We start from the raw sequence: 14,149 nt of genomic DNA on the forward strand, positions 1-14,149 counted from the left end.
GCGGGCGACAATTCGCCAATCGCGGCACGAGCAGCGACGCCGTTCAGGCCCAAGGTACCATTCAGTCGGGCTCAGATGGTATCAGACTTGACAGCCTGGCTTGCAGGGAGCGAAAGTGTGCTGGTTCCAAATGACTCGAATGGCAGGTTCCTGAAGATCGGCATAAGATGTGTGCGTGACGAGCTGCCGAGTCGAGCCCAAATGCATTGCGAAATGGATAGATAGGTTCTTCCAATCGTAAAGTTATTTGATGATTCGCTTTGCAAGGCCAGAGAAGGGTTGCAACGATGCGCAACGCTTTGATGGTCCTCGGGCGCCGACCTAAATCGCAGCAGGATGCGAGTTTGTATCCAGAAACTGTTTTAATTGGAAAGGGAAGTAGAGGTGTTTGGTGAGCCCTTCATCACTGTACTACATGGCAGTGCGAGCGGGCAAACTGAACCGGTTCCAACCTCCTGGGAGCGGAGGCAGGAACGAAGTGAGATGCCCCACCTTCCCCAAGTAATCAAGTAATATCCTATTCATTGTGGTCAGCAAGTTGGTTGGTTGTTTTGGTTCACCTTCATCTCATACATTCTGGTACCTTCCTTCCAGGGCCAGGCCTCTTCTGTTCCGGTCAGACGAATGTAATCTATACGATGACATGTCCAAATTCATCTAGTAATTACGGCCTTGTTGCGATGCCGACAAACATCTAATAATTAATTATTCAATCAGCGTAACTTTCAAATTGGTTGAATTACTAATTACAATCGTAAGATCACTGGGAACATGTTGCCCAAAACAAGAATGCCTCTTCTTCCATCGAGCATGTTTAAAACCAGTCAAGCTTATTAATCACCTTGGTGTGTAAGTTCCTTGATAACCCGAAGTCTGAGGTCTACCTCTATAACTCTATTCACGTTTGTGCCATCTATGTTCGACACAAGTTGCCTAATCAAAACTCACGTCTCCCCTCGAGGCCCGTGGCGTAATTATTGGTCTCATACACCTCCTTGATCCATCGCATCCAGGCGCCCCTAGGACCCCAGGGTTGGACACAAGCTTCCCAGCATCATGCTATGCTCGTTAATCTCTTCCAAGATTATAACAGTCGGTTCACTGGGAGTCCTCGGTTCAGTTCCCCTTCGCATTCATGTTTTCATACTGGAAAAAAGAGCCCAAACCTCTGCCTCACGCTGTTTGCTTGACACTTTATTATTCGCCCCTCTTTCTCCAAGGCACGTCGTTAAAGCATGCCAGTGCTGTTGCTCCCACAGACCTGCACCAGCGGAACAGTGTGGAACCCAACTAAGGATATCTTCGGGAGGTAACCGCTTGTTCATCTGCAAGGTACTTAATTAGGCAGACGAAGGCAATCGCTGATCGAGTCGGCTTTGACGGGGCTGCTATCTTTTGTTCTAGACCTCACGGGAACCCATGACAATCCCTAGAACCAAGTGAGTTGACCAATGGATACCGAGAAGAGATCCGCACGACCCGTCTCAACCAACGCATCATCCGCGTAATAAATATGCCAACAACGTGATCTTGCTCTCGCTCGGTGGACTCTAATTACGGCTCCGCCCGCAGAGGATCGGTGTCGTGCCGCCGGTTTTCCTCTCCAGCATGGGCGGCGCCGTCGTCGGTCGTCTCGTGCTTGTACAGCTTGATGTTGATGAACATGGCGAACAGGCCGATGTCGTAGGCCAAGCGCAACGCGCCGGCGACCACGAAGGCGACCCAGAACCGGTCGCTGCTCGCCAGGAGGCCCGTGATGCTCGGCCCGGTGGCCGACGCGAGCGTCCGCACCAGGCCGGTGATGCCCATGACGGCCGTGCGCTCCTCCGGCCTGACCACGGCCGCGATGAGGGCCGCGCGGGGCCCCTGGTCCATGTTGTTGAGCCCGAGGCGCACGAGCAGCAGCGCAAAGGCCAGCGGCGCGGTCTGCGCGAGGGGGAACACCAAGACGGCGGCCGAGGAGGGGATGTGGGTGAAGACCATGGTGTTGACCAGCCCGATGTAGCGCGCCAGGGGGCCGGAAAAGATGTTGGAGAGCGAGGACAGGAAGTAGCCGACCGAGAGCATGTCGCCGAGCGCCGACTTGGCCAGGTCGAACTTGCGATCCATGTAGTAGCTCGTCAGCGACATGTTGGCCATGCCGTCGGCGAGCGAGTCGACCATGAGCAGGAACCAGAGGACCGAGATGATGGACAGGGTCTCGCGCGAGATCTGGGCGACCCAGCTCCCCCCAACCTTCTTCCCCCCCGTCTTGGGTTCATCACCAGCAGCAGGGCCCTCCGTTTCCCGCCGACCCGACCGGGAACCCCCGTCGCCAAGCAGCGGTTCCGACTCCCCGGTCGGGCTGCCTTCCTCCTCCTGGTGTACTGCCCCCTTTCGCACCTTCAGCTCGCACCGCGCCGACAGCATCGCCGTGCAGCCCATGTTCACCAGCCCCATGATGGCGTACAGCCAGAAGCAGCCGTGATAGGCGTCCACGAGCGTCCACCCGTCCCGGGCCCGCAACCGCTCGATGATCCTCCCGGACATCTCGGTCCCCACCGAGCTACCCAGGCTCGCCAACGTGACGTACCAGACCAGCACGTCGGCCCGGGTGGCCGGCGTGGTCAGCTCCGAGACCATGGACTCCTCGATGGCCCGGAAGGGCCCGAAGTCGCTGCCGGTGGCGCTGATGACGCCGACGACGGCGGCGGCCAGCAGGACCCAGTAGTTCTCGGACAGCGCGAAGGCGGCCCCGGAGGCGATCATGAGGGCGGACCCGGCCAGCAGCGTGCGGCGGCGGCCCACGCGGTCGGCGACCAGGGTGAGCAGCAGCGAGAGCACCACGTCGCCCACCAGCGTCAGCGTCATGAACAGGCCGATTCGCGAGTCGGAGAAGCCCAGCTCGGCGAAGAAGAGGGCCAGGATGAGCGAGCTGGCCCCGTACGCGAACATGCGGCAGGATCGGGCCGTGATGATGAGGCACGCGTCTCCGCCCGCCTCCGCCACGGAGAGCAGGCCGGATTCGCGGAGCGCGCCCCGCGCGATGCGGCCGAGCGAGGGCATCCTTCCCCGTTACTGATAATTATTATTGGAGAAAAAGTGGAGAAAAAGAGGAGAAGTAACTAAGAAGAGAAAGATGGAGAAGGAGGTTGTGGTGGATGATTTGGCGTGGGATAATAGTCGTTTCCGACTATCCGGAATAATTACTTCACTTGGTTCTGAAAGTCGGACGTGCCTATCAGCTCAGCAGCGTAGGGGAAGAAAGAAAGAAAGAGAAGAAACGGAGTCGGCCTCTCCGGGAGCTGTCGGGACCGGTCTCGGCGCCCGGGTTCTCCACTTTGCAGGGGGCTCCAGAGAACGCCATCCGGGACCGACTCGTAACTGCGATATCTCCGTGTGAATCCGCTCCTCTAAACCATCTCGTCCGAACAATGGATTGCTCAAGAGCGAAGGAGGATCAAGAGCCCTAAACTGTTTGTGAAAATGAAAAAAAAAATAAAAAAAATATAAAAAAACTTGTGCTACGAAGCCTTTGGATACGAGATATCAGACGTCGTAATCTCATTAGATTGTTGCGCCATTGTAAATCGTCGAGATCCATGTATTACCCGCAAAGCACGATGTACACCGCATTCGTACAAACCAGCCCTATATATTCCATACATTATATATAGCTTCTTTCTATTCAGCTAGAGTAGGTGCCGTCATCCACCTAACTGTTTTCCCACTATCCCATGAGCCACACCTAAGACGCCTTGTGATAACATCATCATGTGTGTGCCGCTACGACCCAAGTTGAACCCTTCAATAAACACCCCCAAGCCGTAAATTTTGCCAACCAACGCCGCGTTAATAACTAGTCATCAGAGCACAATAGCCGGTAAATGAAAGCAAAGGAAAAAGGACAATATGAGAACTCGCCAGTATCTGAGAAGAAGAAGAGAAGAGAGAAATATAAGAATCGGGGCAGAACGGAACGGAATAAAGAAAGGCAAAGGAAATAGGATCATTCAAAGTTCAGCTGGGTAGCATGAGTAAATGAATCCCCAAAAAATGGATCAGGTGTCTTTGACAATCCGGCTGTTAGGGAGTGGGAGGTGGGAGGGAGGTATGGACGGGGACGATACTGCCCAAGACAAGATAATTAGGTCACGTAAAACAGAAAGTTGAAAAATCATTTAAATATACAGCAATATCAAAGTCATAGAGCATGAGATCATTATAACCTTGAGAAACGAACTCAACAGAAACAAGAAGAGAAAAAAAATCGTACCCATGGACTCGTCGTGTAGAAATTGATGAAAGAAATGGAACGACATCACAATGCTGAGGGAAGAATAATTATCCCCCTGCAAAAAGCGACGATCGAAGACGGAGAAAAAAAATAAGAGCATTAATAACAGGAAATGCAACGGCGGCCTCGGCTATTGCCCCGCCGCAATTGCAAGATCGAACGGCAGGTCGGGCACGTTGTCGCGCGACGCATGCATATGGGTGGGCGGGAGGAGCTGGTCCATGTAGACATTGGCCTGCGCGAGCGTCGCGGTGGACGACACAAGTGACGTGTAGCCGTGGCTGCTGTTACCGCTGATCAGCGCAGAGGATGCTGCCGAAGATGCCGCCGTGCTCTGTTGTTGTTGTTGTTGTTGTTGTTCTTCTTGCTGCTGCTGCTGCCGCCGTCGGGCGCTCGGGTCCGCCGAGTTCTCGTAGTCAAACCCGGCTGACGAAGTGGGCATGGGCGTGCACATGCCCTGGAGGGGCGGCGCTGAGAACATGGCGGGGCCGTTGAGGCAGTACGGGTCAGAGAGCTGCGAGTCGAGGTCTCCGAAAAGCCCTGGGCCGGGCACGTCGACGGAGGTTTGGCCGAGGCCCTCTCCAAGGCCGGCGAGGTTGGCGATGTCGTCGAAGGCCCCCCAAGCTCCCGTGCCCATGGGGAATCCGGCCTGCGACTCGTTGTTATATTGTGTCTCGGAGAACTCGTTGGTGAGATCTTCGGTGTCCACGGCGCCGACCGACTCGGTGCCGTCGGGGACCAACGCGCCGGGCTGGTCCATGGGCACTGTCACCTCGACCATCCACTGCTTGAGCTCGTTCATGGATGGCCAGTCGCCGCCGCCCTTCCCCCCGCGCTTCTCCCTCTCTTCCTCGGTCGTCGTCTTGCCCTGTCCGTTCCCGTTCTTGGATCCGGCCGCGCCCTTCCGGGCTTTGACGTTGAAGTGTGTGCGGCGGAGATGGGCGGCGGCGTTGTAGTAGGCCCCATATTGCTTGTTTTGCGAGCACTGCTTGCAGTCCTTGAGTGGCTTAACGGCCGTCTCGCTGTGGGGAATACCATAGAGATCTGGGTCGCGGCAAATCCACTTCTTGACCATGCTCTTGTGCTTGGCCTCAGTATGCCGCCGCAGCTCGTGCTCGCCTCGGAAGCCATCGGGGTGCTCGTTGCACTGGCCGCATAGAACCTTGGGATGTCTCGGTCTCTCGTACTTGGTCTTGGTGATGGCGGTCTTGCCGGCTTTCCCTTTATTGGCTGGATCGGCCGTGTCGTGCTTCACAGCCCCGACGGCTGGCTTTGGCTGGAGCTGGCGAGATTTGGCTGCGTAGTTTTGGCGAGCAAGAGCCTCTTTGGCACGGTGTTTCAGGGACGAGCTGGACTTGACGCTGTCTTTCGACACTGACCGCTCCATCGAGAGGTGCTGGGCCAGTGAAAGCCCGCCGGCATCGGGAGCTGACGGCCCGGTCGACGAAGTGGACCGGATGCTCGATTGGGACAAGGAGGGCTTCATGGCGTGCTGATGCTGGGAGAAGGGCGATTGTGTGGGGGCAGAGGACGGGTGGGCGTACGAGAACGACCCTCCTTGCATGACGATGACGCCCGAGCCCTCGGGGGCTCTCTTTCCCAACAGGGGTGGCTGAGAGGCGATGGGGCTGGGTCGATAGCTCTTCGAGGACTGCTGTGACTGAATTCTCACCATGTCGTTGAAGTCTCCGGCAATCGCCGAGGCGGCATCGTTCATCGAACTATTCTGCCGCGACATGGGAGCTGTTTCTATGGACGGGCCTGAGGTCAGGGATCCGTAGGCGGAGGGGAGGCTCGAGCCTGGAAACTGTTCGACTTCTTGTGAAAATGGCGGGACAGAGCAAGGGATGTCGATCGGAGAGGTGGTCGAGAAGGCATTGTCACGCGTCATAAGGAACTCGTCGACCGCCATCTCTAGCCCCAGCTCCGGGTGCTGGGATGGTCCGGCCATGCCGGCGGGCCCCTGGGCGAAGGCGTCCACGGGATATAAAGCCTGGTCCTGGTGGAAGTAGCTACCTATGCTGTTGGACCCAGCAACAGAGAGGCTGCTCCATGTCGCTGGCTGGGTGATCTGACCAGAGTTGCAAACAAAGACGCCGGAGCCGGGAGTGGGGCGCGGGACGTTTGACCTTGACCTCACCATAGGCGCTATCGTGGATGATCCGGTAGCATGTGTAGTCTTTGAACGTTTCATGGGTCTGCTTTGGTCCTGCAGAAAGGCGAGCGTTAGTGAGCTCTCTCGCTGGTTTCACGTTCACAGGAGGGAGTTACCTGGGACGCATGCTTGGCCCGAGGACCAGTGGCATTTGTGGTGGTGTAGGGCATTGAAGTGCCGCCCGAGAGGCCATCTCCGGTGAGTTGAGGGTTGGCAGCGCGTGGCACTTGGTCTCCGTGGCCGGCGCGGACGCCTGGCATGTTGGACGAAGTAGCAGACTGTACCCTGTTGAGCGTCTCCTTCAAGGCGCGATTCTGCTGCTCGCTCATCGCAAGCGCAGCCCTTAGCTGCTCGACCTCGCTGTTTCCACTCATCCTGCGGCCGGAACTCGCCAGAGACGATGTTGGCGGCAAGCGGCGGCGGCAAAAGAGATCGCCGAAACAGCCTCAGGACCCTCTTGGTTGGAGACCGGCGTGCACGAAGTCGACCGTTGAGGAGGTATGTTTTGTCCTTCGACGAGCGGAATGTGAGATTGCTTGCAGCAGGCATGCAATCGCAGCAGGATGGGAAGTGGAAGCCAGAGTAGGAGAAGAAGAGATTGGCGGGCTGCTTGCAAGCAAATGATATAAATTTATTAACCACGTCTCACGCTCTCGGGGCCCTGCGAGACTTCGACGTGTCTGTCCACTTCACAGTACGCAGGTCTCGGCGCAGACCGAAAAGTCTAAGGGCTTTGGGCGCGCAAGATTTGGGCCGAGATGCAAGCCCGCATGTGTCCGCCGGCCGAAAGAGGTGGTGGGTGTGGGAGACAGTCCTGGGGAAGACATGGTCCTGAAGCCTCGAGTGTGATGCCAGTCGAGCCAGGCACACAACCCACTCGGATTTGGGCAAGCAATAAGTGACTTGACTGTCTGCGGATCAATGGTGTCACAGGCAGGGGGCCCTCTGAAGGGAGCTCTGATTTGATGCAACGGACTGCCCACCGAGCCAGGGATGGGCGTGGGCGGGCCAGTCTTAGTGTCCCAAGCGGGTCTCTGGGGATGCGTGACGAATCTGGAGCGCTGGGCGCACGCCAGGGATTGTGGTGCCCGGTAAGAGAGATCAGCTTCGGGTCCAGTAACGGACATCGCTTTGGAGTGGCTTTGCTCAAGTCATTCCGATGGCACGACCAGTTCTCCTGGATGAGAATCTGCTGTTCGCTCCCCGACTTGCCCCAAGGCTAGCAGGCGTCATGACCTCGGTGCCTCTTCCCCCTCCCTCCTTTCGGGTACGCGCGCAGACAAATACGTATTGTATACTGCGTAGTCTAGTTAACTATCCGGAGAGTCCTCACACGCCAGCGGGGAGCGGGGGTCTGTGTCGTGTATCGCGTTTCTCCATTAATCAAGTGATTGCATGCAACGGTCGAGTACGGCAGGGGGTTGATGGACAACAGATGCGTGAGCTGTGGCCGGCTTGAGAGGAGGTTCAATGATTCCGGGGTTGCTAGTTATCTCTGCGAAGCCATTGGTCGAAGATTGCTTCAACGGCTTGCGGACTGCCGAAGTCACGGTGGGACTCTTCCTTGCCCACTAATTACGTGTTGTGGAGTGTAGAATTCGTAGGTATGTACTCCGTACATTCAATCGATGAAGTTGGGGATGGTTGTTGGGGGTAAAGAGAGGGCGGCCAGTGAACTGGCCATCACTGGACGAAATTGTCCGGGGAAATGAACTGCTGCATCCACTCAGGTTGCGGGGCGGCAAGGCACAACGTCTCTGGCAACCTCTCCAAGCTCCATATCCCGCGGGGGCACATACCAGGCAGTATCAAAATTGGGTGACAATTGAGATCGTTCTGGAAGCATTTGTCCGGTATCCTACTCGGGAGGTTGATTTTGATCGTGATATCAGAATGCCAGGTGGCAAGCGCGGGTTCGGACCCAGCAAATTACGGGAACTCGGCCATTCGGGCCTCTTCGATCGCGAGTTGCAGACATGGATGCAGCTCGAAGCGGATGTTGAGTCACCCGCGAACCTGCACTTCATGTAAGCACTGTCGCCCAGAAGCAACCGTGACAATTGGGGTGAAAATCTTTTCTGTTCAATCCAGGAAACCTCAGCCCCCGCGATCCAATTCACTTGGAAACGAGCGGCTGCAATTCGGCGCGTTGTCTGTGGGGTAGGCGCGGCCACCCCAACTGCAATAACGCCAGGTGCGATCGGAGGATCTTGCTTGCTCTCCAAAGTTTCTCGACGGCCCTCCTGAGGACTGCCCCCGAATCCCACAATGACGGAATGGGTGACTGTCTGCAGCGACGAAGTGCTTCTGGTTCGAGCCAGTATCGACTTCAGCTGCACAAGCCCGCGCAGCAATTGACCCAAAGCACTAAGATTGGGAAGACGCACTGCACAGCCCGCTCAGCAGCATCCTTCAACAGGCCTCTCTCAATTGACACCACGACCATCCCACCATCACAAGTAAATACCACCACCACCGACTACTACAACCACTACCACCACCCCACTTGTCCCCGTCAATCGCCCGGCGCTGCTCCTTATCCGTGCCGTGTCAGAACCCATCGAATCATTTGTTCAAGGCTTCAAACCAAGGATTGGAATGCCTTTTGCATCGCCTTGTTGTCGAGTGGGGTGCCAGGGTCTCCCGCCTCCCATCCCCCTATGCCGAGCATCTGCCAGTTGAGCAGGTGCTGCAGGACCGTCACAGGCGGTATCACATTGGCCAGCCACGCCACGCCATGGAGTGAGGCGGGGACCCTTTGACTGGACACAAATCGCCGGTCGGGCGGGTCCGTGTTGGGCGCTGCAACTCGCCAATCTGCTTGCCAGAGGCCCCCCGACTCCCTGCCCATCGTTCCCAGCGGTTGGGCAGTGGACGCGCAAATGGCTCCCCACAGGATCACTAGCTCGCAAGCCACCCGACGGGCCACAGTGGCCGGGCGCGGCACCCTCGGCTCTTGGGCTCCAACCTTGACCCGGGCATGGACGGTGTCTCACCGGTGGCCCGGTGGGTCCGGCAGCGGTGCATGACCTCCTCATGGACGGGTTGATGAGTTGTCCGTTGGCTGCCGCTGCGACACGTTTCCGGTCACCGGGAACTCACCTTGCTGAGTTGGGCTCCGAGCCCACCTCCTGACTCTTGGGGTCGATGGGCCCTATCGTGCCTCGGGAAGCTGGCCTGCTTGTCATGCTTCAAGATTGCTTACAGCTCTTAGTGACTTGGACTACGTAGACGGGACAAATCATCAATGGCATGCATCTGAAACCAGGCATCTGCGCGTCACAACTGCCGCTGATGGGGAGGGCCCCGAAGACAGGCCAATCTGCACCGGAGAACAAGCCGAAGGATAGAAGTTGCGTCCGGGCCAAAGGGGGACACCACGAGACCCACTTACATCCGTCGTCGTCGGACTTTGTCGTCTGTCCTGTCTTCACGGATATCAATCTGAGATAGCCTAGGTCCAACGTGCGCGGGGTGCTGAGTACATAATTACAAACGCGCCCAAGTCGAGTGGTGATGCAGGACGATTTGGTCAACCGCCCGTGCAGGCACAAAGACACCAGGGCAGAACGAGTTCAGTGAAAGAGTGAACGCATCTATATACGAATGCGAAATCATGTGTGGAAACATCCAATTAATATCTATTGGAACTCGCAAACTATCGTTCTCGACCAAAGAAGGGTCGGGTATGTCGCTCACAAAGATTACGTGCATGTATGTATGTATGTACTGTACCTACATAAATACGGATGACAAAAGACACAATTCTAGGAAAAGAGGCTAGCCTGCCGTAGTGGGGTCCTCTAATAAGAATGAACATTGAGATCGGGCGGCGAGACGGGAAAGAATCGGCGCAAAATTTCCTTCTTATCTCTCAAGGAGAGTCGCACAGGAGCACAAACGCAGCAATTAATCACGCCAAAGAAACATCGTGATTCGGTTGCTGATATTCGGCGGGCGACCGAAGCAGCACGAGCCCAGGAATGCTCTCGAGGGGGATGACATAAACTAACCCTTCCACGCGTGGGGTGGTGCGATAAGGCCACCTTATCAGTGGGCATGGTACTACCAACAGGTGTCCCGTTTCCCCAAACGGCCATGGCGATTTGGCGACTAGCAGTACCTTGTCCCAAAGACCGCATGCGAGCCCGCCATGATAGCTAACGACTGCACGGCACGATGCGTCGCCTCAACCTGATTCTGTTAGCATCGCTCCAGCTGTGCCGAGCTCGGCAGCACAGTTTCAGTGTCCATGACGACCTGCTAGCATATCCCCAGGTACGCCATCACGCCATCACGCCTCATCCATGCGCTGCCCTGCACGAGGACCGACCACCAGGCCGCATCTGCATCTGCTAACCTATTCAACCCTGGTTTTAGTATGAGGTCGTCTTTGCGGACGATTCCATCTCAGAAGCCGACGCCCTCGCCATCCTTGAGTCATCGCACAAAAAAGATGCCACCTACAACACCGCAGACTTCTCGCAATCCGACCTGTCTAACGTGCGCGAGTCCGCACCCGCCGGATCTTCCGAGACGACAAGCCGCGAGAGCATACCTGAGGCCGGCGAAGACGACGAAGACGCGCCAATTGGTGAAACGTACGAATTGATCAACGACGATCCATGGCACTATCTCTGCGCCGTGCCCATCCTCGCACCCCCGCCCGTGCTTAACCGGACGGCGACAGAACTAGCCAAAGCCGAGGAGGCACGCGAGCTGAGTAGGGCGTCAGCCAGAGGCTGGGAACTGATGAGCGGGCTCGAGGGGCAATGCATGTACTATGTGTCGGGATGGTGGAGCTACAGCTTTTGCTACGGCAAGAACGTCATCCAGTTCCACGCCCTGCCCGGGAGCAAGCCCACGGACCCGCCCGTGCCAGACGGAAACAACCAGGAGTATGTTCTTGGTAGGGTACAGCACAAGGCGCCCTCGAGAGGCTCGACAGATGATGCGGAGGCGGAGGGGCAAGCCAAGAGCCTCGCTCCGCCAAATTCCCAGCTCCAGGTGAAGGGCGACCAGCGTTATCTATCACAGCGCCTCGAGGATGGCACAGTCTGCGACCTCACCGGCCGTCCGCGCACCATCGAGATCCAGTACCACTGCAGCCCCGGCGCGACAAACGACAGGATCGGCTGGGTCAAAGAAGTCACCACCTGTACCTACCTAATGGTCGTCTATACCCCGCGTCTCTGCAGCGACGTGGCCTTCCTACCCCCCAAGGAAAGCCGCGCGCACCCGATCCGCTGCCGCCCGATCGTCAGCACCAAGGAGGAAGAGCTTGCTTGGCGGTACAACAGACTGGTCGCGGCCGGCGAGCTGCTGGGACGAAGAACCGGAACCACCAAGCCGGCCGGCAAGGACCTTTCCAAGAACCACTTCGTCGGCATGACCATCGGCGGCATCGTCGTAGGCTCCAAGAAGCATGTCAGCGACGAGCTCGCGAGCAAGCTGCCCCTGCCGAGAGGAGTCGTGCGCCAAGCAGCGCCGACCGTGCAAGTGATTGCCAGTAGGAAGAGCGGCACGGCCAAGGTGGACGTGATGAGCGACGCCGAGCTGGAGAAGCTGAATCTCGATCCAAAGCTCGTCAAGGAGGGAGTGGAGGAGATGAAGAGCGTTGCGGGCGACAGGGGTTGGACCCTGCAATACGTGAAGAACGGCGACAAGGTTGAGTACTATGGCGTATTCGAAGGGGAGGAGGACGAAGTCGAGCAGGAGGGTGTCAGGCGGCAGGATTTGCCCTGGGAGTCGGGCAACAAGAAGGAGGAAGCTGCCAAGGACGAGAAGAAAGATGATCGCGGAGAAACTGCAAACGGGGAGAAGGAAGAGGAGGAGGGCTCCCAGGAGGTATTCTTCAAGGAGGAACTGTAGATAGAGAGCGTACAGATGTTGGTACTCTTTTGTACGAAGTATGCACTCAGTATTCCCCCTCCAGTTGTCTACTGGCAACCGAAATGTTCGTTCTCCCCGTTGCCAACATGTGACTGAAATCCCTGGACGTTGCAACTTTCTCGCCCTGTCGGCACTGTCTCGCCCGCCTCCTTGTTTGCGCTCGGCTTCCCCTGCCACCGCTCCCACCTCTCCTCCACCCCACCTTCCCTACCTTTTCCTTAATTTACTAAAATGACATAAAATAAAAAACGTTGTTGGCTTCCATGTGTGCGCCAAATGGTAATGGCCCCAGGCACCCTCGTCCATACAGTCCACGTCGCCCTAGCTCTTTCTCGGGTGAACGCGCCATCCATCTTCTCGTCCGGTAATACCCCAACGCTCATGCCCAGGAGCAATAGCGGCAACGGCAATTCAGCTCCACGTGCCCTAATTAGTCTAGCTCAGAGATACTCACTACAACCCCAAGACCACGTCGAGCTAGGAGAACTGGCTGTAAATATGTTATTGGCGAGCGGTTGGCTCGTTCAGCGTCCAATACTGTTTGTTTACTCTCATTAGCTCCGTAAGCGCCCATGCGATGCCAGACATGTAGATGGGCATAGCTTACTCAGGTGTTAGGGCATTATGGATGGTCATCCCAAGCACAAGCGAGACTCGATAGGTTCCGGTAGACAACTTTCTTGAGGCACCACTGGCAAATAGGTACATATATGATCTTGCTTCCTGCATGACTCGGTCGTCCCAGAGGCTCAGGTATCATGCGCCTGCTGCGGACAAGATCTGAGAATATATTATCTCGAAGAGGGGCGTAAGAATCGAACGTTCCGTGGCATTGGTGGTTCGGCTTAGTTCCAGACAGTCTTCAGTCACCAGGTCGATACAACAGGTGGTTAGGCAGGCACGTTATCATACGATCAAGTAATTACCGCCACTGCTCGTCTCTAAGACTGCAGACACGCCGGAAAGCCGAAATCATCCTTGCTGTCATCGGGTTCAAGCGCCGTGGCGTCCCCGAAACGGAAAAGAAAACCATCTTGGCTATCAGCACAGGCTTGGGCATTGCCGCGAACGAGCTGCTGACTACCTATTAATTACCCGCCCACACTAGATTTTCGTATACCGACAGCATCAGACAAGGTACGTAGGAAAGGGACGTTGGGTAGATATTACAACATGGTAGCGCGGCAGCACGTCAACTTCAAACTTATCAAAGCCAGACTAGCAACGCGTAACCCCATTAACTAGCATAGGTACCGGAACAACGCGGAGACGGCCAGCTCGGTACTTCACTCTCGTGGCGTCTAGTTAGTTCAAGGCTCGCTTCACCAACGCCGCCATCAGCCAAGCTAATGATTCTCTTTCGCTGCCTGATTACTCCTCAAATCTCGCTCTCAGAGTATCGACCACTGGATGACTCGCCTGCCTGATGTCCCTTTCACATTGTAACGCTTTGGTACTTCTCCTCTGAATGGATTTCCCCAAGGTCTCAGGCCTCTCGTCTTTGACTTGCACTCGCTTCCAGGAGGAGGTTTTTGCCACTCTCCCCGCGATCGGGCCTTTCGACGTGATTTGGGGACCCGACGGGACGCTCACTGATGAAAACCCCATATGGATCGTGATGGTGTCCCCGGGCCAACGCGACTAGGACTGATAAAGAACTCGCTGGTAACTCTTAATTGGCCAGGAACGAGTGAGACATTGGGAAACCTCGGATCATCTGGTGGAGGATTGCGCAGCGCTGAGGACATGGCGGGAATGAGTTATGAGGTTTGGGATGGATGTGACGGGTCTAAAAGGGGACAAATCAAGAAGTAGCACTCATTGAC

The 14,149-nt window shown here is 56.4% G+C and overlaps 3 protein-coding genes across 3 annotated transcripts; 1 reads left to right on the forward strand and 2 right to left on the reverse strand.

Moving 5' to 3' along the window:
• Positions 1–1,554: 1,554 nt before the first annotated feature.
• P884DRAFT_303422 (major facilitator superfamily domain-containing protein) lies at positions 1,555–3,045 on the reverse strand (the record flags this gene model as incomplete). Its single annotated transcript, XM_069445027.1, has 1 exon — positions 1,555–3,045. One exon carries the CDS (start codon positions 3,043–3,045, stop codon positions 1,555–1,557), a length of 1,491 nt encoding a protein of 496 aa, XP_069293638.1.
• A 1,048-nt stretch (positions 3,046–4,093) lies between these two features.
• P884DRAFT_91225 (uncharacterized protein) lies at positions 4,094–6,962 on the reverse strand. The gene is made up of 2 exons (XM_069446167.1): positions 6,548–6,962; positions 4,094–6,485 (listed from the first exon to the last, which is right to left on the reverse strand). Exons 1-2 carry the CDS (start codon positions 6,803–6,805, stop codon positions 4,407–4,409), a joined length of 2,337 nt encoding a protein of 778 aa, XP_069293639.1. The 5' UTR covers positions 6,806–6,962; the 3' UTR covers positions 4,094–4,406.
• Positions 6,963–10,610: 3,648 nt separating this feature from the next.
• On the forward strand, positions 10,611–12,302 carry P884DRAFT_273200 (glucosidase II beta subunit-like protein-domain-containing protein; the record flags this gene model as incomplete). Its single annotated transcript, XM_069442571.1, has 2 exons — positions 10,611–10,709; positions 10,812–12,302. 2 exons carry the CDS (start codon positions 10,611–10,613, stop codon positions 12,300–12,302), a joined length of 1,590 nt encoding a protein of 529 aa, XP_069293640.1.
• Between the last annotated feature and the right edge of the window lie 1,847 nt (positions 12,303–14,149).

Source organism: Thermothelomyces heterothallicus, assembly GCF_042370625.1.
Source record: "Thermothelomyces heterothallicus CBS 202.75 unplaced genomic scaffold P884_scaffold_38, whole genome shotgun sequence".
NCBI classification, from domain to species: domain Eukaryota; kingdom Fungi; phylum Ascomycota; class Sordariomycetes; order Sordariales; family Chaetomiaceae; genus Thermothelomyces; species Thermothelomyces heterothallicus.

Bases quoted from the DNA above. Each gene is read 5' to 3' on its own strand.
- P884DRAFT_91225 (XM_069446167.1), bottom strand. From the start codon at position 6,805: ATGAGTGGAAACAGCGAGGTCGAGCAGCTAAGGGCTGCGCTTGCGATG. The intron at 6,486-6,547 runs GTAACTCCCTCC...GCCTTTCTGCAG, and splicing joins GGGCCAAGCATGCGTCCCAG to GACCAAAGCAGACCCATGAA.